General features: G+C 50.3%; 2 protein-coding genes across 4 annotated transcripts in view; both read right to left on the bottom strand.

Moving 5' to 3' along the window:
• MN1 (MN1 proto-oncogene, transcriptional regulator) overlaps positions 1 to 3922 on the bottom strand; it is an 83557-nt gene extending 79635 nt beyond the window's left edge. For both annotated transcript variants that reach the window (XM_041489140.1, XM_041489139.1), the window contains exon 1: positions 357 to 3922. In XM_041489140.1, the coding sequence (XP_041345074.1) occupies positions 357 to 3789 (3433 nt within the window). In that variant the 5' untranslated portion in view covers positions 3790 to 3922. The remainder of the gene's footprint in view (positions 1 to 356) is intronic.
• A 9224-nt stretch (positions 3923 to 13146) lies between these two features.
• Positions 13147 to 27981, bottom strand: part of PITPNB (phosphatidylinositol transfer protein beta) — a 14962-nt gene continuing 127 nt past the window's right edge. Inside the window, exons 2-12 of one of the 2 annotated variants that reach the window (XM_041488627.1) lie at positions 27231 to 27261; positions 26161 to 26306; positions 25503 to 25594; positions 25369 to 25376; positions 24178 to 24252; positions 22958 to 23041; positions 18904 to 18981; positions 18306 to 18416; positions 17671 to 17793; positions 14637 to 14721; positions 13147 to 13810 (exon numbers count right to left, since the gene is read on the bottom strand). In XM_041488627.1, coding sequence (XP_041344561.1) covers positions 14674 to 14721; positions 17671 to 17793; positions 18306 to 18416; positions 18904 to 18981; positions 22958 to 23041; positions 24178 to 24252; positions 25369 to 25376; positions 25503 to 25594; positions 26161 to 26306; positions 27231 to 27261 — 796 coding nt within the window. In that variant the 3' untranslated portion in view covers positions 13147 to 13810; positions 14637 to 14673. The remainder of the gene's footprint in view (positions 13811 to 14636; positions 14722 to 17670; positions 17794 to 18305; positions 18417 to 18903; positions 18982 to 22957; positions 23042 to 24177; positions 24253 to 25368; positions 25377 to 25502; positions 25595 to 26160; positions 26307 to 27230; positions 27262 to 27981) is intronic. The other variant, XM_041488626.1, reaches the window with a different exon arrangement.

Below are 27981 nucleotides of genomic sequence, written 5' to 3'. Positions count from 1 at the left end.
GCAGCATCACAGGCCCAGGAGCTCAGGTGAGGCTCACTGGGAGCGCCTCTGCTCAGCACCCCCGTTCTCTAGGAGGCATGGGGGGGACAGGGCTGGCAGCAGAGATGCCATGGGGCAATTGTCACCTGGGCCAGTCAGGCAGCACTTTGTCCCTGGCACTGCCCCCCCCATTAGATCCACCCAGCATCCCAGCATCCTGTAGCCCCAGCCCAGACTGGGAAGGTGCCTGGCATCCAACAGGGGTGGAGCCAGTGTGTGCCCAGAGTACCAGAGCTGCAGCCTCACCATGTCCCCTTCCCTGAGCAGCCCACAACCACCCTACCCCTGTGCCAGCACCCCTATGGGACAACTGATACCTTCTTTGCTGGGGTTCGGGGGCTTGGGCTTCTCCCAGGGCGCCATGGGCTTGTCCTCCTCCTGCCCCTCCATCAGGGCCTTCTCTCCAGGCAGGTACCAGGTGGAGTTGTGCTCTGCCATCAGGGAGTCCAGGTCGATGGTGCTCATGGTGCCCTTGACACCCTCGGAGCAGCAGCTGCCCAGATCACTGTCCCCATTCTGCCCCGCACACTCCCCCTTCTTGCTCTTCAACCCCAAGGGCTGGTCTTCCGAGATGCTGAACTGCTGCCGCTGGAGCTGGATCTGTGCCTGCAGGATCTCCAGGGGGTGGATCTCATCCTGGGCCGAGGTGCTTGTGGGGGTCCGCACCTGCTCCATGCTTGGCGTGCCAGGGTGAGCGCCCGCCGTGGTGCTGAGCCCATAGCTGTCGGGGGTCGAGGTAGATGTACTGAGAAGGCCAAGGGCCAGGGGCTTCTGTCCGTTGAGAAGTGCGTGCTCCCCACGGGGCAGCTTGGGCGAACCACCCAGCAGCGGGCTACGGGTGGGCTTGGAGGTGGCATTGTCGGAGCTGGAGGACACCTCGTCCTCGTTGCCGTAGCTGGTGCTGACCTCGTCGGGAAAGTCCACGTGCGGGGAGCTGCCGTCTGACTTGGTCACGCTCTGGATGCCGCTGTCCAGGGAGGACATCAGGTCGGGCTGCTCCGCCAGCAACAGTTCACTGCCCTTGCCCCAGGATGGGGAAGTCAGGGGCTTGTCATGAGGGGTGCCTCCACCGCGCTCTGCGCCCGCAGCCCCCGGGGGGGCCCCCGCCGCCACCGGCACTGCCGGCTGCCCTGGGCTGACACCGGCTCCCCCGCCCTCGGCAGCTGAGAACTTCTCAAAAAACGTGCCGGGACTGACGTGCCCACTGTCCCGTTTCCGGCGACCCCGACCCCGCCCGCCACCCGCCTTCCCCTCGCCACCGGCCACCGGCTCCAGCGCGTAGCCGGGCGAGAGGCTGCTCTCCGCAGGCAGCAGCGGGGCAGTGCCCGCTGCTTTGCCCGTGCCACCCCCGCCTACTGGTGGCCCTGCTGGGAAGTAGTCCGGGGCAGCAGGTGGCGGGTCAGGCTCGGCCTGGCTGAGCTTGCGCTTGGCCTCGGCCGGGCTCTTCTTGTTGAAGGTGACGTTGAGGTTGGGAGCGCCCAGGCTCGCGATCATGTTTTGGCAGGCAGTGGAAAGGGCAGCCAGGCAGCTCTGCCCGAAGACATTGTCCTTGCTGGCCGCCTTGCTGAAGGAGCCCAGCGAGAGGGCACCCAGCTTGCTGGCAGCGGGCCGTGGTGGGGGTGGCGGGGGAAACTCGGGCGGGGGTGGTGGGTAGGCACCTGGCGAGGCGCTGAGGGCAGGTGCAGCCCCGTGGGCCGCCGGCTGCCGCGCTGCCGCCCCAAAGGGGAAGCCAGGCTGAGCGGCAAAGTCGGCAGGGCCACGGCGCTCAGCAGGGGCACTGGGCAGTGCCACACCGCTGCCTGGTGACTGCAGCTGCGAGAGGCCACCCATTGTGGGTGTGAAGGGCGGATGGACGCCGGGCGACGGCAGGGCCTGCGCTGGCCCCTCGCCTGCCATCCGCAAGGGCTCCTGCAGCCCCAGCCCACCGGCACCCGGCCGGAAGAGCACGGCAGGGCCGCCCGGCTGCAGGCCCAGCTCGTGGGGGGCTGCCTCGGCCGGTAGCCCGGGCGCTGCCAAGCGCCTCGGCAGCAGCTCCCCAGGCGGCGGCGGCCCTGCGAACCAGGCGCTGTCGGGGGCCAGGTGCGGCGCCGGCGCATCGAAGCTGCGGCCGCCACCAGCCTCCCGCTCGAAGGCTGGCGGGGGCAGGCTGCCGGGTGCGCCCACCTCACCGTGATGCCCCAGCTGCTGCAGACTGGGCGGCCGCAGGCGCTGCTGGCTTCGCGAGGCCATCTGCTTCATCACCAGGGCCGCGTTCTGGCGCTGCGCCAGTGCCGGGTGCTCAGGGCCGCCGTGTGGCAATGGGCCCCCAAAGGCCTCAGGTGCCGGCGGGGTGAACTCGCCCGGCAGGCCAGGGTAGGCCGTCGGGGAAAGGTGACTCTCCATGGCCGGGCCGTGCATGCCACCGCCCCAGGAGGCACAGCGCTCGACGCCAGGAGTGTTGGGGAAGTCAAACCGCGGCCTCTTGGCGACGCTCACGTAGGGGGCATCGAAGTGCTGCAGTCTTTGATTTGGTGGCTGTTGCGGAGGAGGGTGCTGCATATTAAACACGGGGTCGGTGTAGGGATGCATATTCCTGTTCTCCAGTCTGTGAATAGGGTATTCAAACTGTGCATGCTGGTTCTGCATTATGGGCCCATTGTCCTGCAGGTTGGAGTTGGGAGCGTTGGCTTCTGTTTGCTGTTGCCTAGGGATGGCTGGCGGGCAGGAGTTCTGTCTGGCCAGCAAGCCCGGCGGCTGCTGCGGTGCTTGCGGTGGTGGTGGCGGCTGCTGCTGCTGCTGCATCAGCGGGTGCCTGGCGTTGGCCCCCGGCTCCAGACCGGCCGACATCTTCCGCGCCCCCCCGAAGCGCTCGAAGAAGACGCCGTGCTGCTGCGGCGGGTGCGCCTTGGCCACGGCCATGCCCGGCGCCCGGGGCAGGGCGGGCGCCCCCGCGAAGCTGCCGCCCGCCGGCACCTGCCGCCCGCCGCCGTAGTGCGGCAGCTGCCCCTCAGGCTCCGACGGAGAGAAGACGGGCAGCTCGAAGTGGCTGGCAGGGCCGTCGCCAGGGTAATTGTATTCCAGCGAGTCCACGCCGCCCTGCGCCGGCAGCCGCCGCGGCTCCAGGCCGTGGGGCTCGGAGGAGCCGGCCGCCGGCAGCCCGTGGAAGGAGGCAGCGCGGTTGGGGGACTGGTCGAGGGGCAGGCAGGGCGCCGGCACGGCGTGGCTGGCGGCGCCGGCGCCGTGGTGCTGGAAATCGGGCAAGGTCCCGGGGCGCTGCTGCCCGAAGCCCTCGCCGCTCTGGCCCTCGGCCATGTGCTCGTAGCCGTCGGCGAACGCCGTCTGCCCGCCCAGCGCACCGCTGTAGCCCAGAAGGCGCCCGCCGTGCACACAGGAGGCGCCGGGGTCGGGCCCGAAGCCGCCGCCGAAGTGCGGGGGATGCTGGTGCGGGTGGGGGGCGCCGCCGGGGCCGCCGTGCGGCTGCTGTCCGCCGAAGAAGCCGTGCACGGGCGGCTGCATGCCGCCGCCGTGCAGCTCGGCGGGGCCGCGGCCCGGGAAGCCGTAGCCGTCCCCGGCCAGGCTCATGTTCATGCCCAGGAGGGGCGGCTCGCCCAGCGCTCCCAGGGCCGGGTCCGCCGGTGCTGGGCCGCCGCCGGGGAAGGCCGGCGCCTTGAAGTGCGCGCTCATGCTCAGTCCGGGCTGGCCGAAGCCCCGCTCCGCCTGCCCGCCGCTCCGGCCGCTGTTCTGCGGCTCGAACTGCTCCAGCCCGAACATCCTGCGCGGCTCCTCAGCAGGGCATGGCTGCTCCGCGCCGCTCCGCCGTCCCGCTGCCCGCCGCTCCCCGCTGCTCCGCTCCGCGCCACTCGGCCGCCCCCGCTCACATCCTGCCGCGCCGCCGGTACCGGCCGCTCGCCCGCGCTCCCCCCGGCCGGGGCGCGGGGCCGGGCGGGCGCTGCGAGGGCTGCGCCGCGCTCCCCGCGCGCTGCCGCGCTCTCACCCAGCGCTGGCGGAGCAGCAACAAGTTTTGCATTTCAGCGATGAATTTCAGCCATCGGGGCTGCGCCAATGAGCGCCGCGGTCCGGGGCGGGGCTGCCGTTAAGGTGGCTCCGCCGCCGGGGCCGTGCCCCGCCCGCACCGCGCCCCGCACCGCCCCCCGTGCCCGGCGGCGCCGCTGCTCCCGCGGCGCACGGAGCGCGGGCGGACGGGGAGGTGCGCGGTACCTTGGGGTCCCGGAGCGGGGTCCTGAAACGGGGCGGGGGGTACTGGAGCTGGCACCAAGTGGCGGGTGTGGGGAGCCACCGGCCGCACTGCCCGCCGGGGCGAAAGCCGCCCGGTAGCCCCGAGCCCGGGGGAACAGGAGCGGCCCCGCCGGCCCGCCCCGAGCCGGGCACCGCACGGAGCCTCGCGGGGAGCGGGCGCTGCGGCAGCGGGGGGAGTCACAAGCCCGTTCCCCCGGAGGGACAAACACCCAGCAGGCCAGGGAGCCCACAGATCGCCGGCGGGACACGGTGCTTCAGGTGCTCGCGGATGCACATGTCGATAGTTTAAAGAAATAGTAATGAATATTGCTCCCACCGAAAAAGAATGAGATCTATAAATAAGCGGCTGAAGACTGTTTGTATATGGCAGGAGAGTTTTAACGGGATTTTTTTCTGCAGGATCAGGATGCTGCGCTGTGATTAAATATTGATTTTGTGTAATTAGTTTTCATGTGAACTATCCTCCTTGCTGATGGCCTGGAGATTTCAGAACTGGCGAAGAAATGGAATTGGACGTGGAAATTATTACTTAGCGAAGTGACAAGGGGGGAAGAGGGGGGCGCGGGGCTCGAGCTGCGGGGCGGGCACCGGGGTGGAAAACGCAGTACGCGCGGCGCGACCGCGGCACAAAGGAACGAAGGGGATGTCTCGCTCCTCGCTACGGGAACGGCGGCAACGGAGGGAGGGACTGAGGGAGAGACGAGGCCGCCGGCCCCTGCGCCGCGTCCCTGCATAGGGTCAGCGGTCCGGACCGACGGCTGTGCCGGCCGGGGTCCCGCACCCCGCTCCGAACCCGACGCGGCTCCGGCTCAGAGCGGCCCCGCGCCCGGGGCTCCCCCAGCGCCGCCGCCGTCGCTCCCCCTCTGCGCCTGCGTGCGCGCCGTCGGAGCGGCTCTTCCGAACGGGCACAGCGCCCCCTGGCGCCCGCCCGGCCCCCGCCGCACCCCCGCCGGGCGGAGAGGCCCCGCTCCGTGTCCGCTCCGTGTCCCCGCCGGGCGGAGAGGACCCGCTCTGTGCCCCGGTTCGTGCCCGCGCCCCCGCTTCGCCCCGACGGCGGTCGGAGAGCCCCCGCTCCGGCCCAGGGTCCGTGCCCCCGTTCCGCGCCGGCGGCGGGCAGTCGGGCCGGACGGGCGGGCCGGGACCCGCGAGCATTCCTCGCCGCGGAAGGTCAGGATCGGGTGCGGGGGATGCCGGGCGGAGCCGCCGGGAGCGGCTGCCCGGATTCGTCTTGGGGCAGCGGTGCCGCCGCCGCTACCTTTCCCGGCCCGGGCGGGCAGCCCACCGCCCCGGGGTGCCGCCGCTCCCTCCCGAGCCTCTCCTCGCCGTGGGCACAGAACGGCCCTTAGCCCAGCGGCGACATCGGCCCCGGGGCTGCGACCCGGACCGCGAGTCCGTGCGCTGCGCCAGCGGCTCAGCCCCGCTCCCTCCAGAGCCACCCCGGGCTCGCTGGAAAAGTCAGTCTTGACATTTCATCCCCACCCATGGCTTGGTCCAGCTCGCCCAGCACCGCTCCTTCTGTGGACTTTGGTGGGATGGTGTCTATAGCTGGACAATGGCAAACATGGAAATCATCTCAGCTTAAGTATTCTGACGGTAAAAACAGTGAGCTGCTTGGAATGGCAAGGTCGGATACCAGCTGCGGGGTTCTGCTGGCCCGTGGTGTGCAGATGGGAACGTGGCTCAGCCTGTTTCTAGCCTGAGATGTGCTCTGGGGCTGCCAACTGCCCCTCAGCTCCTGGTGTCCAGCACGGAGCTGGGAGCACTGGTGGCAGCGTGGCCCTGGGCTGGGGCCAGCACTGTCAGGTCACCCGTGTCACAAAGGGTCACAGTCCCCAGCAAAGGAGAAGGAAGCCTCTCTCAATCAGACCAAGCAGTGAAAAGTGTATTTTCTAAAACATATTTTTACTTTCATTCTTGGGGTTTTGGTCATCTTGGGGGAAGCAAGGAAAGGCATTATTTAAATAGTTGTAGCTGCTGGGGATTATTTTCTAAATTAACAATAGTAATTGTGCCTGCCAAATCCAAAGTTGAGGGGATTCATTTATTTCAACTCTCCAGACAATAGCACAATTTTGGGTTTCATATTGCAAGCTCTGAAAACCAAATAGTGGGACTGATGTTTAAAAAAATAATTCAAACAACATCAATTCATCAGACTTAAATCCAAAATAGCTCTTTCCACTGTGGCAGTTTAACTTGCACTTAGAAAAGTTGCTGCTCAGCAAAAAAAAAAAAAAAAAAAAAGAAAAAGAAAAAAAATTCCTTTTTAACAAAATGAATGCATCATACATAAAACATCACGGACCATACAATTAGTAAGCAAATGTAAGAGTTCAGCTCAGTTCATAATTATTCAGCAAACCTATTCAGAATGATTTTTTCTCCCTCCAGCAATCTACTGTGTGGGCTCATTACCACTGAAAATCTAACGAAGAAACCACCACAGAAACTGCACAAAATAAGCCCATATGCTCAAGACACTTTAGCTCAGCCAGCCCTTAGCAAGAGCCCCTTAAACCCTGACATGGAGGGAACCCAAGCTCGCTTCTCCGCGGTGTTTGCACTCCCAGCTCTCCAAAGGTGTCCTGTCTTTAGTGCAGCTCCAGGTATTTAATTGGCAGCCACTCCCTTGTCCTCCGTGCTGCCACCAACGCCTGCTCCGTGTCACACAGCCCCGTGATGGGCTCTGTCCCTGGAGCAGAGGCTCCCAACAGCCACTTCACTAACGAGCTGATGCGTTTCTCTTGCCAGGGACTTCCCTTCCTAGCAGGGATATTCGGTGAAAGGAATTGTAATATTTTCAAGGACAGCTCTCCAACTCTGGCGGCTGACATTTTCAGGGAAGTTTTCAGCATTTCTGCCTGGAACAGTTGAGGGAAACTATTGTATCTCCTGTCTGTCAAACTACAGCGAAACGTGGTGGTGGAAGGGATGCAGGAGGCAAATGTGTAAAATCATTAGATGAGCTTGTGAGTGCAGGGAGCACAGAGCCAGCTCCCGAGGGAAGGCATCGCTCCACAGGGGATATGTCTGTCTGTCTGCATCTGCTCCAGCTCCTGAGAACAGGAGGATTTTTGGGTGTGGAAGGGCTCTGTTCTGGGCAGGTCCCAAGACCCAGCTGTGCCCAGAGCAGGCAGACCTGCCCTGCACACGGTGCCTCAGAGGGATTTGCTGCCAGCACGGTCACACTGCTGAGCTGGGAGGCACTTCCAGTGATCCGACCTCTGCCACTCCTTGTCCTTCCCTGCTTGAGTGTCTAGAGGTGACATGGTTTGTAATTGAGATTAAAGACAATTTCATCTGCGAAACCTGATTTGCATTCAGTCTCTGGGAAGTTCACCTTGCCGGTGTAAAAATTTCATGCTTAGTTTTACCAACAATGTGGTTTCTGAAAAGACTGAACCAAATCCCTTCAGACGCTTTACTGCTTCCCATTTTTAAAAATGCATAGCTGAACAAGCAGAGTTAAGGGACTAAAACACCTCAGTCATTTCCCACAGGGGTAGACAGCAATTTCAGAACTTAGCCCTCGACAGGGATTTTCCTGTTTGGTTCTTCTGCAAGGTTGGTTCAATTGGTTCTAGATCCTTTACATGGCTGAAACCTTACACTGTGCATCTTTCCTGTTTGGGTTTACAGGTTCCTCAGTGTGGATCATGATATTTTCACAACATCAGTAGAGTTTTCCATCGCTGCAAACAGCTTTTTTTTTGCTATTAGTATATTGGGTGCCCTTTATACCACTTTGGTGAAAACTTTTACAGCACATGGGGTACTTTGGTGTACATATAATGAACACCAAAAATATGTTTTGATTGAACATATAATTTGGATTACTAAAAAACAGGATAGTGCTAAAATCATACAACACTGAGAGTGTACATTAGTAAAAACATAGGAAATCCTAAAGCAATTTTTCCGGTCCACAGCACAGTCCACTGCTTGGGCTTTTATTTTCCCCCTTCAAATTCCCATCTCTAAAACACACATGTAGGATCAGGCATTCCACTGGGAAGGGGATATTAAAAAAAGAAGTTATGTATATATATATACACACAAATATATACACAGCACAACAGAAATAGACAGAAGTAGTGAATTAGTTTGACTACAGGAAAAGTAGAAGTTTTATGTTTCTTAAAATAGCTCAGTGAAACATAAATAACAAAATGGCACCTCTCTGTATGGATAATCATGTTTAACTCTCCTCAGTGTTTTATGGTGGAGTTTGTGTGACCAACTTTGTTCTGCTGTTTTCCTAAACGTGAACCAGGTGGGAATTTATATAAGTGTGGTGGAGCAAGAACAATCTTTGAGCATCTGGAAAGTCTGGCTCACTGTGGGTGATGCCAGAAAACCACCAAAGTCAATTCATTTTTCATCATCTCATAAACTGAATTACTGTGAAAAGAGAGAGCCAGAGGGTGTTTTATAAAGTCCTGATGACTTAATTTCCCCTAAGTATTGGCTTCACAAGAGCACTTGCCTTGGCGTTCCTCTCCTCATCCTGCCATCCCCTGCCACACGCCGCGGTCCCATCCTGCCATCGCCTCCCTGTCCGGACAGCACTGGGCACAGCGGGGCCACGGGGTGCAGGTTTGGAAGTCACTGGTTCTCAGGAGGTCCCCTCTGGGGATCAGGCTGGAGAACCTTCCCCAGGGCTGTGTGTCTGAGCATCCCCTGTGTTCCATGGTGCCCTGTGACCGCTGCCATCCCTCCCATCGCGGCTGTCAGGGCTGGGGACGCGCTGGCTCCGGGCCCCCCTGCCTTCGGCCCCTGACCTCCTGGCTCTGCTGGAGAACAGTCCTGGGGTCACAGGGATGCTCGAGACCACGGAGCCCAGAACTCAAACCAGCAGGGAAATAAAGCTGCTCCTGTGTTTATTATTTATCGTGTTACTTCATAAGGTTTAACAGCACGACGTGCGTTCCTGAGCCACTGGTCAACCTTGGCTCACAGTCCTGACTTTTCCAATTTAAATCAAGCGCCTCTGCCCACACACTGTAGGGAAGAGGCATCCCAAGGCAGCAAGCACACGGTCCAGCAGCATGAATTCACCTGCCCTGCCTAAAGACTGATTTGCTTTCCAGCAGGAATTACTCTGGCACTCTTGGCTGCTCCTCGCAGCTGGCCCAGCTGCCCCTGGCCCTCGCTGACAGCCTCGCCCAAACCCCGCATGTCCCCGCCAGAGGCACAAAGGGTTAACGATCTCCTGCTGCCCATAACCATCGCTCCTCCACCATCACGGCCCCTCAGCATCTGTACAAAGGGCCTGATTTAATCCGGGTTGCAGACGACTCACATTGTGCTCGCAGCCTCGGAGTGATGTTGGGTGATCAGGTTTCCAACTAATATCCAAGGCACAGCCCGAGCACTGAGCGGGAACAAAGGCACCTTTGTTACTGCAGAAAAAAAAATCCCCTGAAGATATTAGCAGTGCAGCAGAGTTCAAACTGTTAAATGATTCAAATATTATTTAATGAATACATTTGAAATGAGGTCTCACAACCCAGAACACTTTTTAGATCATCATTTACAAAGAGCCGCCTCTTCGCTTACTTCTTTATGGAGTTGCTGCTTTCAGATTTCAATTATGGCCATTTTGCTCCCAGCCTTTTTTAGGGACTTCCCATGTTGGTGTAGCTCAGTTCTTTTTACGGTATAGTTTAGCCAGTGACTACTGGGTTTTTCAGAAGTCCTGATAATCACATTCCTTTAATTTACCTTGGACTGTGTGAGAAACAAGGGAGACAGAGCCTTTTGCAAAAGGAGCAACAGCATTAGGTGTTGTCCTAGAGGGTGCTAAAACCAAGCTTATAAAACAGAAATTTGGTAAATAAGCATATCAAGATTTTAGCTGGGATTGGAGAAGCTCTATAGTTCAGATTCAACAAATACCTCAAATTTCTTGTGTGTCCTGGATATGAAATTCTAAACCAGAAAGCCATGTAATTTTAGAAAGAAAAATTAAAAGAATAAAGGTAAATGGGGTTCAGGAGAGAAACATGTCCCCAACCTGAGGAATAAAGTTTTAAAATTAAATCAGGGCTTCCTTTGCTTATAGCAATAAGAAATCCAAGGCTGCTCTGAAGCATGGACAGCAGGTATTGTCCCTAGAGGGTAACAGCAGCACATCTGGGGCTGTGCTGGTGCCTGCTGAGGTTTTAAAAAAATACAGCATAAATAGCAAAAGTGGGAAAAAAGCACCAGAACAGAGTGACTACAAGTATCAGAACAAGTACCAGCATACCAGCAAAAAAAGGCACAGGGCAGTGGCAGAAATAGCTCCAGACTCTGTCTTCAGGTGCACTGCAAAGAAATGACCTCCCCTCACACCAGGCACGCTCCTGGCTCTGCTGCCAGGGCTGGGACCTCAAATATCCTCTGCTGAGGAGACAGGGACAGCAGCACAGGACTCCACCTGACTCACATGCAGGATCCTCATGCAGGTGATGCCTCAGGTGGAAGCAATTGAAAATCTGCCTCCAAAGCCTGGGCTTGACACTATAATCTTTATCATTATCTAAATCTAATCAATCTAAAGATTATCATTATAATCTTTAGAACTACTGTGCATGCCAGAACTCTGTTTGTGGTAGGGTTTTTGCACACTGAATTCTGCCCACAGCAGGCATCAAGGAGAAGAGGAGGCTCCCAGGAATAAAATGTCTGCAGCCATCACTCTGGATAATCTCTGCTTCCCGACAATTATATGCTGTTGATTAAAATTAATTTTTCATATAAATTCAAGCAAGTAGAAAGTCTTTCATTAAAAGTTACAAAACTTCAAAGAAAATCTTTTCCCCATGACTTTATCAAGACAGAATTCAAAAGAGAAGACTCTTGAATTGTATGAACTGAATAAAAACCACAGCAACAGCCCCATGCTTCAGATTTTGCCATAAAACCATGGCACAGCATTTCAAGGACATGATGTGGCTCCTAAACATGGCTGCATCAACTGAGGCTTGGAAATGCAGAGTAAATTGTCTTACAGGACATTTTCAGATTGCTCAGAGAGTATTTAGAAAGGCCTGAGGGTGGAAAATCCCAAAAGACCCAAAATCTCAGCAGATTTTTTTCCTGACATTTCTCAGTCTACATGTAAAGGTAAAATACAGAAACTGTTCTCCTTTCTCTTCAGTGATTAAAAATCCTCTAGAAAAAAAAGCAAATTCCTTTCAAGTCTCCTTTAGATCACACTTGTGTACAGCCAAGTGATGGATTTCCAAGGTTACTGCTGGAATGTGGTTCCCAGCAGTCTATTGCAGTGAATAACTATCACGTTTACATATCCATTACATCAAAACTACGTTACACTTCCACTGCTTCCTGTTGGTTCACCATCTGGAAGCTAAACAAGCTGGTAGTAAAGACAGAATTCAATTCTGCATTTACCAAAGGAGCTCTACAAGCTTCCATTTGCAGCAGGTGATTGCACAACCTGAGCAGGCAGAACCCTGCCCCAGGGCCAGCACTGCAGCTCAGCCAGCCCCAGGAATGGGACCCCAGGGAGGGACACCCAGGAGCCCCTCAGCACCTCTGGTGCCCCGTGGGAGGGCAGCCCACCTGCAGCCCCTCCTCATGCCCAGTCCCACCTCTGCCAGCCCAGCACATCACAGTGGGCAGAGTCCTCCCAGCTCAGCAGTGCCCAGGCTCCAGGTGCTGCTCAGCCTGAAATCCCAAACCAAGCCCAGCCCCAGGTGAGAGCAGCCTTTGGGACACCAAAGACCAGCTCAGGAGCAAAATGTGAGTGCCTGAGATAAGAGACAGAGCTTTTTATGATCAAATTTATTTAATTAAATTTCATTGCCTGCTTTACTTGTCAGTTGCACCAGAGACTGCCAAAGGAAACAAAACATTGTACATTCACTACAAGATTCTCTCAAATTTTCACAACTAGTCCAAATCCATGGAAGTCACAGGGCCCCTTTCCCTCTGCATTGCAACACATTAAAAATGGCAGGACACAAACTCCAGCACTGAGACCTGAGCCCTTGGGTTCCAGGGGTACTAAATGACCTCTGTGTGTGTGTGTGCTACATCTCTGCATTTACCAACCCAACCTCCTGGTAGTACAGGACAAATAAACACTGAACTAACCCAGAAAGGAAGCCAGCCACATGACAGTGGGGCTGGAGGGTGGGTGGTGCAGCACACGGGGGAGGCACCAGCACCAGGCAGGTGTGGCAGTGCCAGCGTGCTCAGCACCAGGACAAGGTGCACAGCACACTCCTGCTGCCAGTGCAGGAATGTTTTGCCACTGATGGGAACAGAAATCAGATCCCTCCTGGGAAGTCAGGCAAGGCTTGCCCTGCCAAGGGTGCTGGGAAGAAACCAGGCAGTAATAGATCTTTATCTAACTAGTGCTTTTAAAAATACTTTTTCTTTGATCTAACAAGCATTAGGTTAATGTCCCTCTGTTATGTGCTCTGAGTAGTTCCTCAAACATGCTGAAGAGCTTTTCCCTAAGGAGTTTCCTACAGGAGGCATCTGTTATCCCAGGGGCTCTCAAACATCAGCCCCTCACAGACAGCAGGGGAATGTGTCAGGGGCTACAACTGAAACTGTCAGCAAATCTGAAAGTCTACATCTCCCAAAGTGTATTTCCAACATGAAAACAGCTAAAATCACAATTCTATCCCATTGCTGTGTGTGAAATCCAGAATGCTTGCATGACTTCCAAAGGGAAGCTCTGGAAAACAGCCACTGCACTGGCAGGAGTATTCCTGGAGGGAAGGGCTGACCCTGTCCTCACTGCCCAGCCTAAGATACACTGGAAAATGCTCTACAGGTACTGTCAGTGTACTTGCCTAAAAAGCAGGTTCTGAAAAATTTCAAGTTGTAAATTACTTTATAAATCACAAGCCATTTTTCCTTAGTCTTGCCAATTTTAATGAAGAAAACTGTTAGCATTTCAATGTACAAAAGTCCAATAAAACATGATTTTTTTTCTTTTAAATCAGTGAGTGGGTAAAGTTTGGGTTAAACTTATTCAACAGTAAAAGTCTTCCAATTTCCACTAATAGAAATTTTTTTCTGATTTGACTAGAGGATAATGACAATCCAGAAATAAATAGCTATAAATACATTCATTGTTCCTATTCCAAAAACTCATCACATAGGGAAGACATAAAACTGAAATTAACTTGTTTGAGTGTTCCTTTACAATGAGAGATGGGCAAGTTAGAGCAGAGTGACTTGGACAGGAGAGAAAACAAGTAGGGCAGAAATTGGTCCAGTATTGACATTCATGAACATACCAGTTAGCAAAATTCATCCTTTAAATGACACTACTCAGTTGATTTTTTTATTTGCTTGGGGTATACATAATGAAAGCAGTTTCCTTGGAATCTTTGCTAGGACAGGTATAGCACCCAGAGACACTGTAACCACCCCTTCTGTCTGCATGTGTGTGTGTAGTTATATACAGAGTCATGCACCCACACACACAGCCAAGATCCGGCACCGGCGTCCGTCCGGGTCACTCGTCATTGGCAGCACTCGTTCCTCTCACTTGGCCTTGGTTACGCAGCTGTGGAGAGAGCAAGTGCAATTTCTGCATTAGCAGCTTCTTCAGACACAGCTCCAAACACGCAGGGAGATTATCTCCAGGGAAAAGCAGGACAGGGCCTCAGAGTCACACAAAAGCAATGCCGGCTCCTGAGGGAATCTCAGTGGGAGCTGTCCTTGGCTAGGACCTGCCCCCAGGGCTGGGAGCAGCTCCATTCTCTGGGGAGCCCACACAGATCAGTGGGATGTGCACCCTTGGGCTGGGATGTTACAACAGTCCCTGTGAGGAACAGCAGCACCAAAGGGCTGGGCACAAGCACCAAGAGCCTCTAACTCCTGGAGAAGCTGCTCCTGCAGTAACAGCTCTGACACGGTTTAGTGGAACTGGATTTCTAAGAACTGAACTTGTTTGGAAGGTGACGCTCCACAGCTTCCCTAAGTGACGTGGACCAAGTCCAGAGATCACTTTGCCCCTGTGTGTGCAGCAAAGCGAAGCTGCCCTGTGTGACTGGTGCCCAGAAGGGGCGGGCACCAGGGCTCAGCACCACGGCCACGACAGCAGCACATCCCACACCTCGGGTGCCTGCAGTGGGAGAGCATCAGGCACCAGGGCAGGTGGCCAAGGCTGCAGGAATTCTGCTCCCAGCCTTAGTGCCTGCATCAGTGCCCACCTGCAGTGTCCTGGGCACCGTGGGTCAGCCCCACCTGCTGACCACCACACCACTACCGAGCAGGAGGAAGGTAAGGCCCACACGGGTTATGTGGACATTAAGATGATTTCTGCTAGCAATTCCCATCCAAAAGAACAACAATCCCTCTTCTCCTTTTCCATCCAGCAGTTGACTTACACAGCTTGCTTTGCCTCAGAACCTACAGAGAACTCCTCTAGACGTCCGCAGCCAAAGTGCCTCGAACGGAACCCTTCTTACGCATCTGAAGTGAAATAAAACGTGAGCTCCACACACAGAACCTGCGCGCCGTGGTTAGTATGAGACAAGGAACGACCTGCAGGGCCAGCATCTGCCTCTCCCTGGCCAGGGCCAGGACCAGCTACAGCTCAGGGGGTTTGGCCATGGTATGGTATTTCTTTTTGGCAAGGAGACCTGGGAACTGGAGAGCAGCTGTAAACAATGCTGTTTGAAATTTTACCGAGCTCACGATGCTCCAGCATGGAATCACTGCTCAGGGTACTCAGTGTGGCATCTCTACCCTCACACAGGCATGACAGAGGTTGGTCACAGGGCTCTGGCTGGACCTGATGCCTTCCTGCTCTGCACTGATGAGCTGATGCATGTTTCATGGAGCAGAGGTGCTTCTCATCTCCAGCAGCCAGAGACAGAATCCACCAAGTGAAACATAAACAGTGATAAAAAGATGGACTGGGATAGAGGAACTCTGGAAGAACACTGATGAGGATTCAGAGAGTAACAGAAAGTAACAAAAGCAGAGATCCTGACTATAAAAATCGACTGAAGATGAAGCACAGGAGCAACAAAAGAACTGGAATGTGCACAGAACCCAGAGAAAGATCAGCTCGGAGCAGAAGGAAGAAAGGGTGTTCATGAGAAGGGGAAGAGCACCAGGACACTGTGTGGGAAAGAACATGCACTGCCAGCCCTGCTTTGTGCCAGGTTTGGCTCTCAGCATGACAGGGCTGCCCTGGCCATCCCTGACCACTGCAGGGACATATCTGTGTCACACTGAGCACCTCAGCCCTGAGCACTCACTTCCCAGAGGTCCTGGCCATAAAACACACTTTGAGGTGTACTGGGGATGTAAAGGCAGTTACTGGTGAGCACAATGGGTGGAGTAGTTGAATATGAATCAAGATGTCAAATTATTTTGGATAAAAGTAGCATTGATATTATTTGGCAGTGACATTTTTGCCCTCAGGTTGCCTAATAATGCACTGCACCACAAACCCATGGAAATTACATCATTTATAGGTGTTTGTAGATACCACTCTTGCCATAACTGGAAAAACCCCAAGACAGTAGGTCCACACTCCTCTCACATTTCACAATATCCAAAGAAATCTGGGTTAGTGTAACATCATACATTTATCTTGTGAAAAAGAACAAACCAAAACAACCCAACTTTTTCAACAATACACAAATTCCAAATTCCTGACACTAATATCTTACACAACAATTTGCAAAAAACAATTTGCCTTTGCAAAAAGAGAAAATATTAAGTAAATACATGTGATATTTAAGAATGAGGATAAATGTTACACCAGAGCTGGGTTTGGCTTAAGGTAAGAACTAAAAGAGCAGCAAATATTTTGGAAAAAAATATTTAAAAGTAGCTACTTACCAGTGAGAAATGTGAAACAAAACATCCACAGCCACAGAGACACAAAGGAACAATTTGACCATGCACACAGATGTGTCAGGTTCTGCTGCCTCTCTCTAGCACACCTCTGGTGTGCACTCCTCACTACCCTTGCTCAGGAAAACTGGATAAAGTCTGTTTCAGTCCAAATTAAGAACTATGGATGTGCAAAAGGGAACCCTTCTGGCAAAAATCAGTTTAGAGAGGACAGCTGTTACGCTTCCTCCTCCACAGACACCTGGGAACAGGTGGCTCTAGGAGCAGGATCAGGCATAAATTAAGAATTCAAGAAGAAGAAACCCCCTTGATTTGAGAAAACAACTGCCAAAAATACCCAAATGCCCATGAGAGGGCACAAGATCTGCAAGAGTGAGTGAACACCAACCTTGTCCACAGCACATTCTGGGGCTGCTGACCCAAACCCTCCAGCTTATGGGCAAAGAGCATTTGGTGCTACAGCTCAGCACAGGACTGTGAAGAAACACTGTTCCAAACACAGGAAACATCCCTACACAACACAGGCTGTTCCACACTGCTTGGAAAGCCCCTGGAGAGCACGAGTGGGGAGGGAGGAGCTGCAGCTGCTTTGGTACCAAGAGCAAAGACCAAGCACAGAGCAGAGAATGTGCCCCAGGGCCCCAGTCCACAGCTCAGGCAACCAGGTTAGAGGTGTCTGCCATGGGTCAAACCAGGCAAACAGCAAGCTGCAGCTGGAGACATGTTATGTCTTGGAAGAACCAAGACACTGGAACTGTCTGGGTAACCTGATTGGGTTTGAGACATGAAACAATTGTCAAAATGGGAAGGAAGTACAACTGCAACTCCAAGAATGGCAAAAACGCCAGTGGGATTTAACATGGGAAAGGTTCATGCCAAAGGTCATGTTCTGGAAAGACTCTACAGAAGAAGGCTTCCTTCCCAGCCTGTGGTGGTCCTCTACCTCTGCATGGAGAGAGCAGTGACAGTGCCCCAAGTCTGAGCTTTCTCCCAGACATCAGCCCACAACACATCAGGCCACATGGATTTGGTCCTCACAGCCACTAAAGCAGGAAAAGTGACATGATCTCAGGTGATTTTACTGACTTTCTTTTTGGAAGTAAAACTTTGGTTTGGTGTGCTAATCAAAAGTGAAACAGTTGAGAGGTGACACAAACTTGCTTGAAAACATGCTTGAAGAGAAAAAGTAATCAGATCTAGTGATGACAAGAAATGCAACAAAGCAAGACACGAGGTGGAACGGGACAGTGACAGATTTGGGTTCCAACCAAGTGGCAAAAGGGCCCTGAATGGGACTTTTGCAGTGGGTGTGGTGCCATAAACACAGAGGCAGTCAGGGCAGACATCCTGCATTTAATGACATCAGAGGCACTTACCTTAAATCAGCACAGAATGCAGGAGCCCATGGGGCTGCACTCAAGGGGCCACAGTGCTCATCAGCAATTGCCCAAACACACACACAGGCATGGACACCACACACCTTGCCTCAGTTTCTGCACAGATAAATCTGCAGGTAGAAGCACACACAGCCTTAAAAAAAAGCTTTCTTACCGCTTCCAGCTCCTTCTGGGTTTCATCCTCCATCCTCCTGATGTCCTCCATAGTCAGCTCAATCCACTTGTCAATCCAACAGAACAGCTGGCGGTGGAAGTTGGTAAATATCCTTTTTTCTTGCTTTAAGAAGATAAACAAGCATTAGATCACAGGTAGGACTGGCTAAAGGCTGGTGAAGTGATAGCAGCTGCTCAATTTGAAGACTTAAAAACTTCAAGTGGGTGCTGCTTCACACTGCTACAGATTCACCTCTGGATCCAATTTAAATTCACCTCATCTCTCAAATGTTTTAACATGGAAAGAATGAACAAATTTCACTATCAAAAAAGAGTTTCAAGAAAGTTCAGCCATTCACATTACTTGAGAATTATGAAGAATGTTGTTAAAATCTGTTCCAGCTCCAAGGTGGCAGCAGGACAGAACAGCCACTTCCTGAAGACTTTGCTTTTTTTCCCTAGAGAATTGTTCTGGTAATTCCAGTGAAGCCCCACTTGCAGCAAACCAAGACACAAATGGTTTGACTGGCTGGGGAAAAGGACAGGAATTCCCTGGCTGTGGACAATAGGAAACTGCACCAGTGTTCCTGCTCAAACCCCCACATCAACACAGCCCCAAAAGGCAGAAGCACTCACCTTTTGTATAAAATTTTCCACTTTGTTCTGCAGTCCCCACCACTTAAATTTGATGGTCACCAATTTGTAAGCACACATTTTGGGACACTCCTCATCGGTTGCTAACTCCTTCTGTTAGGGGATAATAGAAAAGAAGTTTTAATACTTTAAAAGTTTAATTATTAGTAATTATAACTCTATTTAGTGCATTAGAATGATAAATAGTATATTTTATAGTAAATTAATTAAATTTAACTATGTTGTTATGATAATAAAATATTATTCTAAGCATTATTACAGAAAAACAACATTCTAATCAGTAACTTGGGGCTGTTCCTGACAGACTCCCTGTGATTCACTCCAGGGCACAGCAGTGGCTCCTCAATTCCTGTGGGGATCTCTGGAGTGGCACACACAGCCCATTCCCTGCTGGGACAGATTCTGATGGCTGGCAGGGGGAACTGGCAAGCTCTGTGCTGCTTTTGGGGTGTCACCTGGGGGATGTGCTGGGCCACAGAAAATTTGTTCCTCAACTGGAGCTGAGCCAAGTTCTGAAGGAACCATGAACTTTGTTCTTCTGCTGATCAATTCCTAAGGCTGTAACAACAGTTCCTAGTACCTTCCAGTTTGGCCCCAGAGGTCCTCTCTTTGTCTTAACTGACTGGAATAATGCAGGATCTTCGTCAGCTTTGTAGTCCTGTAACATAAAACACTCTGAGAGTCAGAAAACACCACCAGATCCAATATCCCACTGTGTTAAGGTTCTGCTGGGGCAGGATGGTGCAGCACAGCTGCCAGGCTGGCTCCATCACACCTGCTCCCAACACAACAGCTCTCCAGGGCTGCCCCGTGCTGTGCACACTGTGACATCTGCACTGTCCCACTGGGTCTGTGACCCCTGAGAGGAGGAGAAGGCAATAATTCAGCAACCAGCATGCTAAAGCTATTCAGGCTGCAACACATGGCCTCTGCTGGGGAGGCAGAACAGGAGGGAATCCTGCTCATGACTGCCTTTTAAAAAATTCACACAACCACTGGATAGAAGACATTGAAGTGAATCAAGATACAGCAATGGATAAACAATTTTGCTCTACATAACTAATTGCTGGCAGAACTGCTGCTGGTTTGGGGCAGCAACATGCCAAACAGAAACCCAAGAATTCCACCTCTTAATGCCAGTTTTATAAATAAAACCAGGTACTGCATTGAGACAAGCCTGAATTTATTTTCACTGTGTGAACATCCTGCCAAAGCACAGCTCACTGTAGTGGTGTGAGGCATGAGGCATTTAAACTGAGCTACATGTGCAGCCTTGATCTGCCTGGGTTAAGGAGTGGAATGATTGGTCTGGATACCCCAGGGACACTCAAGCCCACATGATGCTGTTACCTGCCATCCCACCTCCCACTGCACAGGGACACTGGCAAAAAGCAACTGTGCTCTTGCATTTAGGACCCACATAAAACAACCACACAGCTGGAAACACTGGGGAAGAAAATGTTATCTATGAGTAAAAGGTAGGAGTGAAAACAGAAATCCCAAGGAAATAGATGAGTCACAGTAGAGTTTTCTGTGCTAGAGACAGAAGGTTTGAACCAAGGCCTTTTAGAACTCAGTTAACCCAAATCCTGTTAAGGACAGGAAAAACCCTTTATAGACTAAAGCCTAGATGGACAGGAGGGCATTGTAGGAACTCTTCTCTACACACAAATCCTACAAGCATGCAGGGAAGAAGACTGGACTAGAGCCAAAGTACAAATAAACAACAGTTCTTTGCAGAGTTTAAGGAAAATATCTGTGCAGCAAGAGCTTAACTCCTGACAACAAGTCCTTCTTAGGAAGAAAAACAGGCAGCTGCTGGAGCAAATATTACAGCTCAAACCCCTGAAGCCCTCTGGAAAGTCAGACAGGCAAACATCAGCCTGCAGCAGCATAACAGGACAGAGGAGCAAAACCATTTCAAAGAAATACACAAATACCATTTCACAGGCAGTTTCTGCTCAAATTCTCAGTATAATATTCATGAATGCAACCATGTATTATAAAGAATGATTTAGAGAGACTGTGAACCACATACAATAAAGTAATATCACAACAAACCCAGAACCTGGGCACTTCTTTACAATTTCATTCTCAGTCTTTAGACCTGCTCAGAGTAGTAACAGTGCTCCTGAGAACTCATGGTTCACTATCAAATGGTATAAAAATTCAAACAGGACAGAATGATTTTAAGAAAACTTTCAGAACCTAACATGAAAATTACACAAGTTTGATGCCTGATCTGCAAACCCAGGAAAATGGAACTGAACATAGAGTGGCATCACACTAACTAGGTAGGAGGACACAAATTCTGGGTTTCCAGCTCAATATGGTATTAGTGTTTGAAGCAGGAGAATGTACATGTGTTATGAAGCAAAAAACTCATATACAGATCCTGAGGAAGGTACCACCTCCCACAGCTTCCCTCCAACACCATCCACAGCTCTGTGAGTGCTCATTCACAGCACACCAGAAGACCAAAATCAGGTTTATCCAAGTATGCCATACACCCAACTCAAGTGCATGATTCCCTTATTTCATAACTGAAACAGTCACCAGCACCACTGTACACTGCCCTGACAGGCACTGGTGTGCTTTAGGTAGGTTTAGCTAAATGGCTTTTAATAAAAAATGCCTTGCAATCACTCCCATCTCCTGAAGAGTCCTGCAGCTACAGCACAGCTATCAGGGGAACCATTGCCTGAGATCACCTTTGAAAGAATGCCAAGGTTCAAATGGGGAATGAAACCAGCCTGGATATCACGGACTCACATCGTGGTGCCATGCCCAGAGCAGGAAGTTAAAGGTCACTAGGAACAAGGCTGGAAGAGATATTTATAAACAGGATGAAAAGAGGGGCATAAAACTGAAAGCACATCATATTTGTACACAGATAGGCTGTCCCATGGGATGTGTCATTGCATGATGAATCCAAGGTTCAGCACTAATAATGTGGAGCTGTTTAGCTGCCTATTGTGATAAATTAAGTCTGAAATGGGAGAGATCCACCTATCAAGCTCTGCAACTTGAGAATCTTTAACACTTCCTTACAGACTACAAAAGAGCAATTCCTATATTCCAATATATTTCCTCAAACTGAAGAGAAATGGACAGCACACAGAAATCCAAACTCCAAAATCCAAATCCATGTGTAATCTGACTGATTTGTACAAAACTGTAATTTTAGAACTTTCTTTCAAGTAATAAAGATCCACTATGACCTAAACAAGACATTTAATGTCTTCATTGTACAAAAATAGCCATAAACCTGATTTCAATTTGTTTTCACTACCCTGTACTTTTCTATAAATTATTTCCAAAACCTCTGCCTCCTCTGATGTTCATCAAGTGCTCATTTTTGCTTACACTTTAAAAACTCTTTCTCTCCTGGGAAGTCACCTTTATATACAAACAACATAAAGTGACACAGACTGCATGCTGGAGATGATTAAGAGATGGCAGGGTTAAATGTGTATCTAAAGAAAGTCATAGCTGTCACCCAAATTATTTCTATACATACTTAAATGAGCACGAGTCAGCATGTCAATCTTGGCAATTTTGTTATGATGTAGCTGAACTTCCAAGAAAAAAAAATAAAATTCAAGTTCATTACCTAAACTTGATAAAGGTATCAGCACAAATAGAAAATGTCTCTCCTGAAGTGCTAAGAAGTAAAGAGAGAGAAGACAAAGGCCAGAAACTTCAGACTTTTATAACAGAAGAGACTCCAAGTGTGGGTCCCAGAGGATCCCAGATGTCTCTCCCATCCCAGAAGGGGAAAACAAGCAAACAGCAAGGATGTCAGCCTGCAGGCAACTCAGAGCTACCAGTGTCTGCTAAGAGTTTAATCACAAAGCCAGGCTTTGGTTAATGAAGTCAGGACTTAGCAAAACGGAGTTTCTGGGAGACGAAATGGAAATAAGAAATTTAATCACATGGTGAAAATGAATCCCAAGTATTCCTACACAAAAATGGGCTAAACTGTGAGCTTGAATCTACAAATATCCTCTAAAATATTTGCTAAAAGTGGAAACATTGTTAGAAGTTTATAAAAAGGAAACAGAAATGTAACAATGTAGAAATGTACATCAGAAGAGACTTAAGACTCTGGATGAGACCACTCTGCACTCAGTTTTGATACTCTGTAAGTCAAATACACAAAAGAAAAAAGAGGATTATGTACTGAAAATAGTTCCAAGGACTTCCTGCAAAGAAATCCTCTCCCCAGAATGTAGGATATCCAAGTATCTACTTTCAGAAAATAACAGTTAAAAATTATGAAGAGCTTCTCCTTGCACAAAACCAAGACAATCACATTTATTGTGCAAACACAGTCTGCATATCAGTGCCTACCACTTCCCTACTGTCCAAAAAATATTACACATCCAACAGTCCAGCTGTTACAATTTAACAAACCAGGCAACAGCCCCAACAGATCCAGATGTGCAGAAAGAATCAGCAGTAAAACCAAAGAAGAAAGGCAGGCACATAAATGAATGGTTCTGTTAAAGACACTTTTCATGTCTCTGTTGGGTGAAATCCACACCATTTTAGCTTATTCACTAAAAACACAAAGCACAAGTGGAATCAGCTGTGTGCTACATCCCAATCCCAACAGCAGAACATTTACTTACTCCTGGTTCTACTTGAGTTCTATCTGCAATGTCAATATGGACAACCTCAACACTCTTCCATGTGTTTGGATCTAAATTGTGAACCTAAAAAAAAGAAGAAGAAGGAATTAAGGAATCATTCCCATGCTGGGAATCACACAGTGATGCACCTTGTGCAGTACCTGTGTGTGCCAGGGAGTTTTTCAGGATGCTGTAAAGGCAGCATTCTCCAAACCTACCCCTTCTTCCTCTGCCTTTCTCCAAGGGAATGATCTCCACAATTACAGTTTAATTCATTCACTAATCAATTTTAAACCAGCACAAAGCCTTCACTTCTTGTGCATTCAGGAAACCTGGATTTAAGATTAAGCTCTATTCATCTGTCACATTTGTTAGCACTAATGAAATCAAGCTCTAATTAGAACCATTACCCATTCCAGAATCTACATGAACTTTTCAAGCTAGAAAGAAGGTGTAAAAATTCCAAGTGCAAATATGCAGATTTCAATAACCTGATCTCACAGGTTCCCTGAGTCACAGGACTGCCTTGAAGGTGGACCAGGAGTAGTCTGAGGGTGTGTAAAGGTCAGAGGATGGAATCAGCTCCACACCTGAGGTCTGTCCAGCACACCTAAACTCAGTTACAGCCAGGGCAGCTGTCCAAGAACAATCCCCCTCCAGTGCAGCACATCCAGAGTTACAGCTCACCCAAGCACTGGAAACAGACTGACAACTACTCCTCTCTGCATGGTTTATAAATGTTTGTCATTACAGATCAAAATTTTCCTCAATTTGACTGTCTGGGGAGAAAACAAGAACATCACCAGCTGGGACAATTCACAGAGGCAGCTTCAATATTTAACTGCAGTGTTCACAGATCAACTCCAGTGCTCTTGTGAAACCTGTTTTCAAATAAACTCATCAGCCTAACTTGTCAGCATGTCTATGGTAAAATAACATGAAATTAACTAAAGGACCTGCTGAAAAGCTATTTAAGTACTTGCATGAGAATCAAGCATCTGTATTGACCTCTAATCATAAAAACCAAACCCCTTCTCCTGATCTCCTTAGATGGGACAGCTTGACCACCTTGCAAGGACCTGAAAAATGCTTTTCTTGCTTTACTCACTGGTCAGGCATTGACTTTATGCAGTAATTATCCACCATCACCAGGTATAAAATACCTTATCTGTACTAATTGTACAATTGCACTAAGGCTTGGTATCCAAACCCCAACTCACGTTCTCTGTTGTTCCCAAATCTGGTTTATGCCAGGTCTCAATTTTTATGAAGAAGTCATCTTTCATGTATTCATTCTGTAAGAATTAAAAGCAAAAAGCACAAGTCTCATTACATCTCTCTGCTCTAAGTTTAGATAAATGGTATCTACATACAAGCCATTACTAATCCCTGACTAGCAACACAAGATATTGAAATTACCAGAGAAACAGTCCCATACCTACACACAGAAATAGGTATATGATAATCTTAAACTAGAGCAGTGAGTACTAAATTAAAACCAGTCATCTTTAAGAAATCCAGCTCTACCTGTGCACACCAGTAGAAACAACCCTGCCATTTGCTGTCCTCAACCCTGAAGTTCTTTACCTCAATGTTCAAGTAATTTTCAAACTATCAATCCTGCAGTTAGATGTTACTGTACAGCACAATTACAATCATAAAGCTGGATCATAATGGTCCAGCTGCCACCAAACTGTACATCTAAAGACAATGACAGAGCCCTGCTGATTCCAAAAGTCAGAGGGCACACACCTGTGTGCACAGGTACCACAATGAGTCAAGCTCAACAGCTCAAACTCACTTGTGTCACATCCACATGGTAACAATCTAAACTGTGTTTGCAAGTGAGCAGATAAAGCAGTTTAACATTTAACTAATAAGTGGTCATTAAACAGGTCGCCAAAACATGTAAAAATCTTAATGATGTGTCTCCCATGCAACTTAAAAAAACAAATCCAAATCCTGAGCTGTGCTGATCCACTTAGGTTCCCAGTTACCCCATTTTAACTGGGGCAGGAATTCATTTTACAGGAATGGCATTTCAGACAGGCAGGGACTGATTCCATTTCCCTGCTCCTCCTGCATTCAGGGGTGTAGAAGCCTCTGATATGTCACTTTTCCCCTCCCACTTTTTTTAGCATTATGTCTTACCAGGACACACATAATGCATGATAATTAAAGGCATAAAAGAAGACACAGAAAATGAAATAATTTCTCTGACAAATTACAGTTCTAATTATAGCCACGTGCAGACAAATAAAGTAAAGGGAATTACTTTGTTATGCTCTACACCAGGAGTCCCAGCAAGGCACATCTGACAGGCTGGAGCCAGACAATTGTAATGGGTAGTAACAGATAAAATATATCTTAAAAAACCCCAATATATGATTGGTAGGATTTCAAATACTCACTGTCACAACTGGTGTCGTTGGAAAACACGAGCAATGAAAGGAAAAGAAAACACAGAGCATTGTTAGATACAATTGTTTCTGAAGGATTTCACATATAAAAACACCGACAGAAGAACACACATGGGGAGACTCACTTGTTCTACAGTAGGGATATGCATTCCAGGCCTTCTCGTGGAACACCAGGGAGCCTTCTGGAGCAATCATCCTTACAAACCCAGGGACTTTACTGGGAAAACAAACAGGGACAATGTGTTTAAAATCCTGCCAGCTGACATTCCCCTTTGATTCGTCCCACTCCAGTAAGAAAGGCACATTCTACCCAAGCATTTGAGGGGTTGTGATGCACGCTGTCACCTGCAGTGAAACACACAGGAACTTCAAAAACCTTCCTGATCACGACATGGCTGAGAAAAAATGGGAAAGGTAATGATAAGGTACCAGAGTGAGCTGTGTGATCATGAGGAATGCTGTGCTTTCCCTCCTCTTGCAGAGCAGCAAAGACACCTGCTGAGGAAGAGCACTGCAGAGCCCTCACCTCCAGCTCCCTGGCAAGCAGCTCCTGACCTGCAGCAGGAACTTTATGTCCCACTCATCTCTGACTCCTGTCCAGTGCAAGGAAACACAATTCCTTCAGCTGTCCCAGACAAGTATCCCACATATTTAAAATCCACTGTATTTCCCATTTCCCCACTCACCAGAGCGCTCATGCACAATTCAGCAAATTAAACCTCACCTTTCAACATTTCTTGCTCAATACCGAGGGGCTACAACGTGCATCAAGGCTTTTCTCACCTCTTTAAGTGATAGATTTTGTGAGTGTATTGTCCCTTCTCGCCATCCTGTTCATAAGGCTCGTTTTTTAAGACCTGAATTCCTTCCCCACCACCTGTTTCGTTTTTGCTAGCTTCTGCCACAGAATAAAGCTGCCCAACTTGATACTGCAAAGGGAAGAGAAGTCAAATGTTAGCACCAAAGTTGGCCAAAAGCTTTTAACATGTTAAAAACAATTAGCTGCTTCCACTGACAATTCAGTAGTACAAAAAAGACTGTCAGCAAAGTAAAATACACCATAGCAAAGATGTTTAGTAAATTCTGACAACTTTTTGGCAACACATGTCTGCAGCTCACAAACACCAAGTTCCACAGCAACCCAGCACTTGGGTGCACACCATAACTTCATTTTTCCTATCCCAAGAGCTAAGTGAATTTGCTGTCCTTCACTGCACCAAGAAATATCACTTTTGAGTTTATATATTTTGGACTGACTTATTTCCAGCTCTGAACACTCCCAGTTCACACTTTCAACCAACTAAATGCTGCCCTGACAGGAAATGCACACTACAGAAGAAGAGTGATGTTTCCTTCAGAAGCACAACACTTTCAACCAACTAAATGCTGCCCTGACAGGAAATGCACACTACAGAAGAAGAGTGAAGAAGAAGAGTGTTTCCTTCAGAAGCACGTTCAACACCCTGTCATGACAGACATCCTATCATGACTCTCACTTAACTGCACTTCAGTGCCACTTGAATGGCTGGCTTCAGGTCTGGGAAGACAATTCCTTCCCCTCTGGCTTCAGGAAAAGGCTTGGAGTCCCTCAGTGCTGGATCAGCAGCAAAGTGCTGCCACAGGGCACAACTGTACTGGTGGCAGTGGAAGGCTCAGAACACCTCAAGGCTCGGTGCTGCATTTGCTTCCTTGGAAATTCCTTGCTCAGGACAGGGATCACACGTGTGTCACTCATCTCTGTCAGTGCAGCCACAGCACAGGGAATGCTGGGACTCAGGCTGGTCACATTTCTGACACAAAACCCCCTCCCAGCCCTCAGTCTGAATACAGCAGGGAGGATCATCAGGACATACCTCTTGCACGGAGCAAGGTAAAACCACTCGGCTGAAAGAGGAAAAGAGAAAACTCAGTAAAATTAATCACTGGGCTTCACCTGCAGATAACAGACATAACACAGATGCTGAAGAAAGAAGTGTCAAAAGGAGCCAATTCAAGTTTTCTCTTCAGAAATCTCTGTGACAGGCAGGCTCTGGATATAACCCAAGAAACCCAAGTAAAGTTCAACGCCAGATATGTTACAATAGGAAACACAAGGGATGGAAGATATCAGAAGCCGGGAAATCTGGCATCTACTTCCAACTCTGTCACAACAACTTCGTGTTATGCTAGATTTGTTTACAAACTTTTCAACCTACACATTACCTCTACTACCACCGAGGCTACAGCCAGCGGACTTTGAAATAATAAGAAGGTGGGACAGGAAACAAACCAGCCAGGAGCCCCCACGGCAAGGATCTGCCCCGTGCCACCGAACAGGAGCAGGGCAGGGCTGCGGCCGCTGCCCCGCAGGCAAGCGGGGACAAACCCCGCGCGGCGCCGCCGCTGCCCGGCCCGGCCCGCGCGCGGAGCTCGCGGAGCAGCCGCTGCGCGGCCGCGGCTCTCGCTGCGGGCACGGCCCGCCCGAGCCGTGCCGAGCGGCCTTTCCCGTGAGGGCGGCACCTCTCCCTTTCCCGCGGCCCGGAGGAAGCGGCGACCCCGGGGCCACACGGCACGAGCGGCGCGGGCGGGCCCCGGCGGCGGCGGGCGCGGCCGGGGGAGACCCGT

The sequence above is a fragment of the Pyrgilauda ruficollis genome, unplaced genomic scaffold (genome assembly GCF_017590135.1).
Source record: "Pyrgilauda ruficollis isolate IOZ18807 unplaced genomic scaffold, ASM1759013v1 scaffold9, whole genome shotgun sequence".
Classification (NCBI taxonomy): domain Eukaryota; kingdom Metazoa; phylum Chordata; class Aves; order Passeriformes; family Passeridae; genus Pyrgilauda; species Pyrgilauda ruficollis.
Note: the sequence above shows the minus strand (reverse complement) of the source record. Positions and strands in the feature narration are given on the sequence as shown.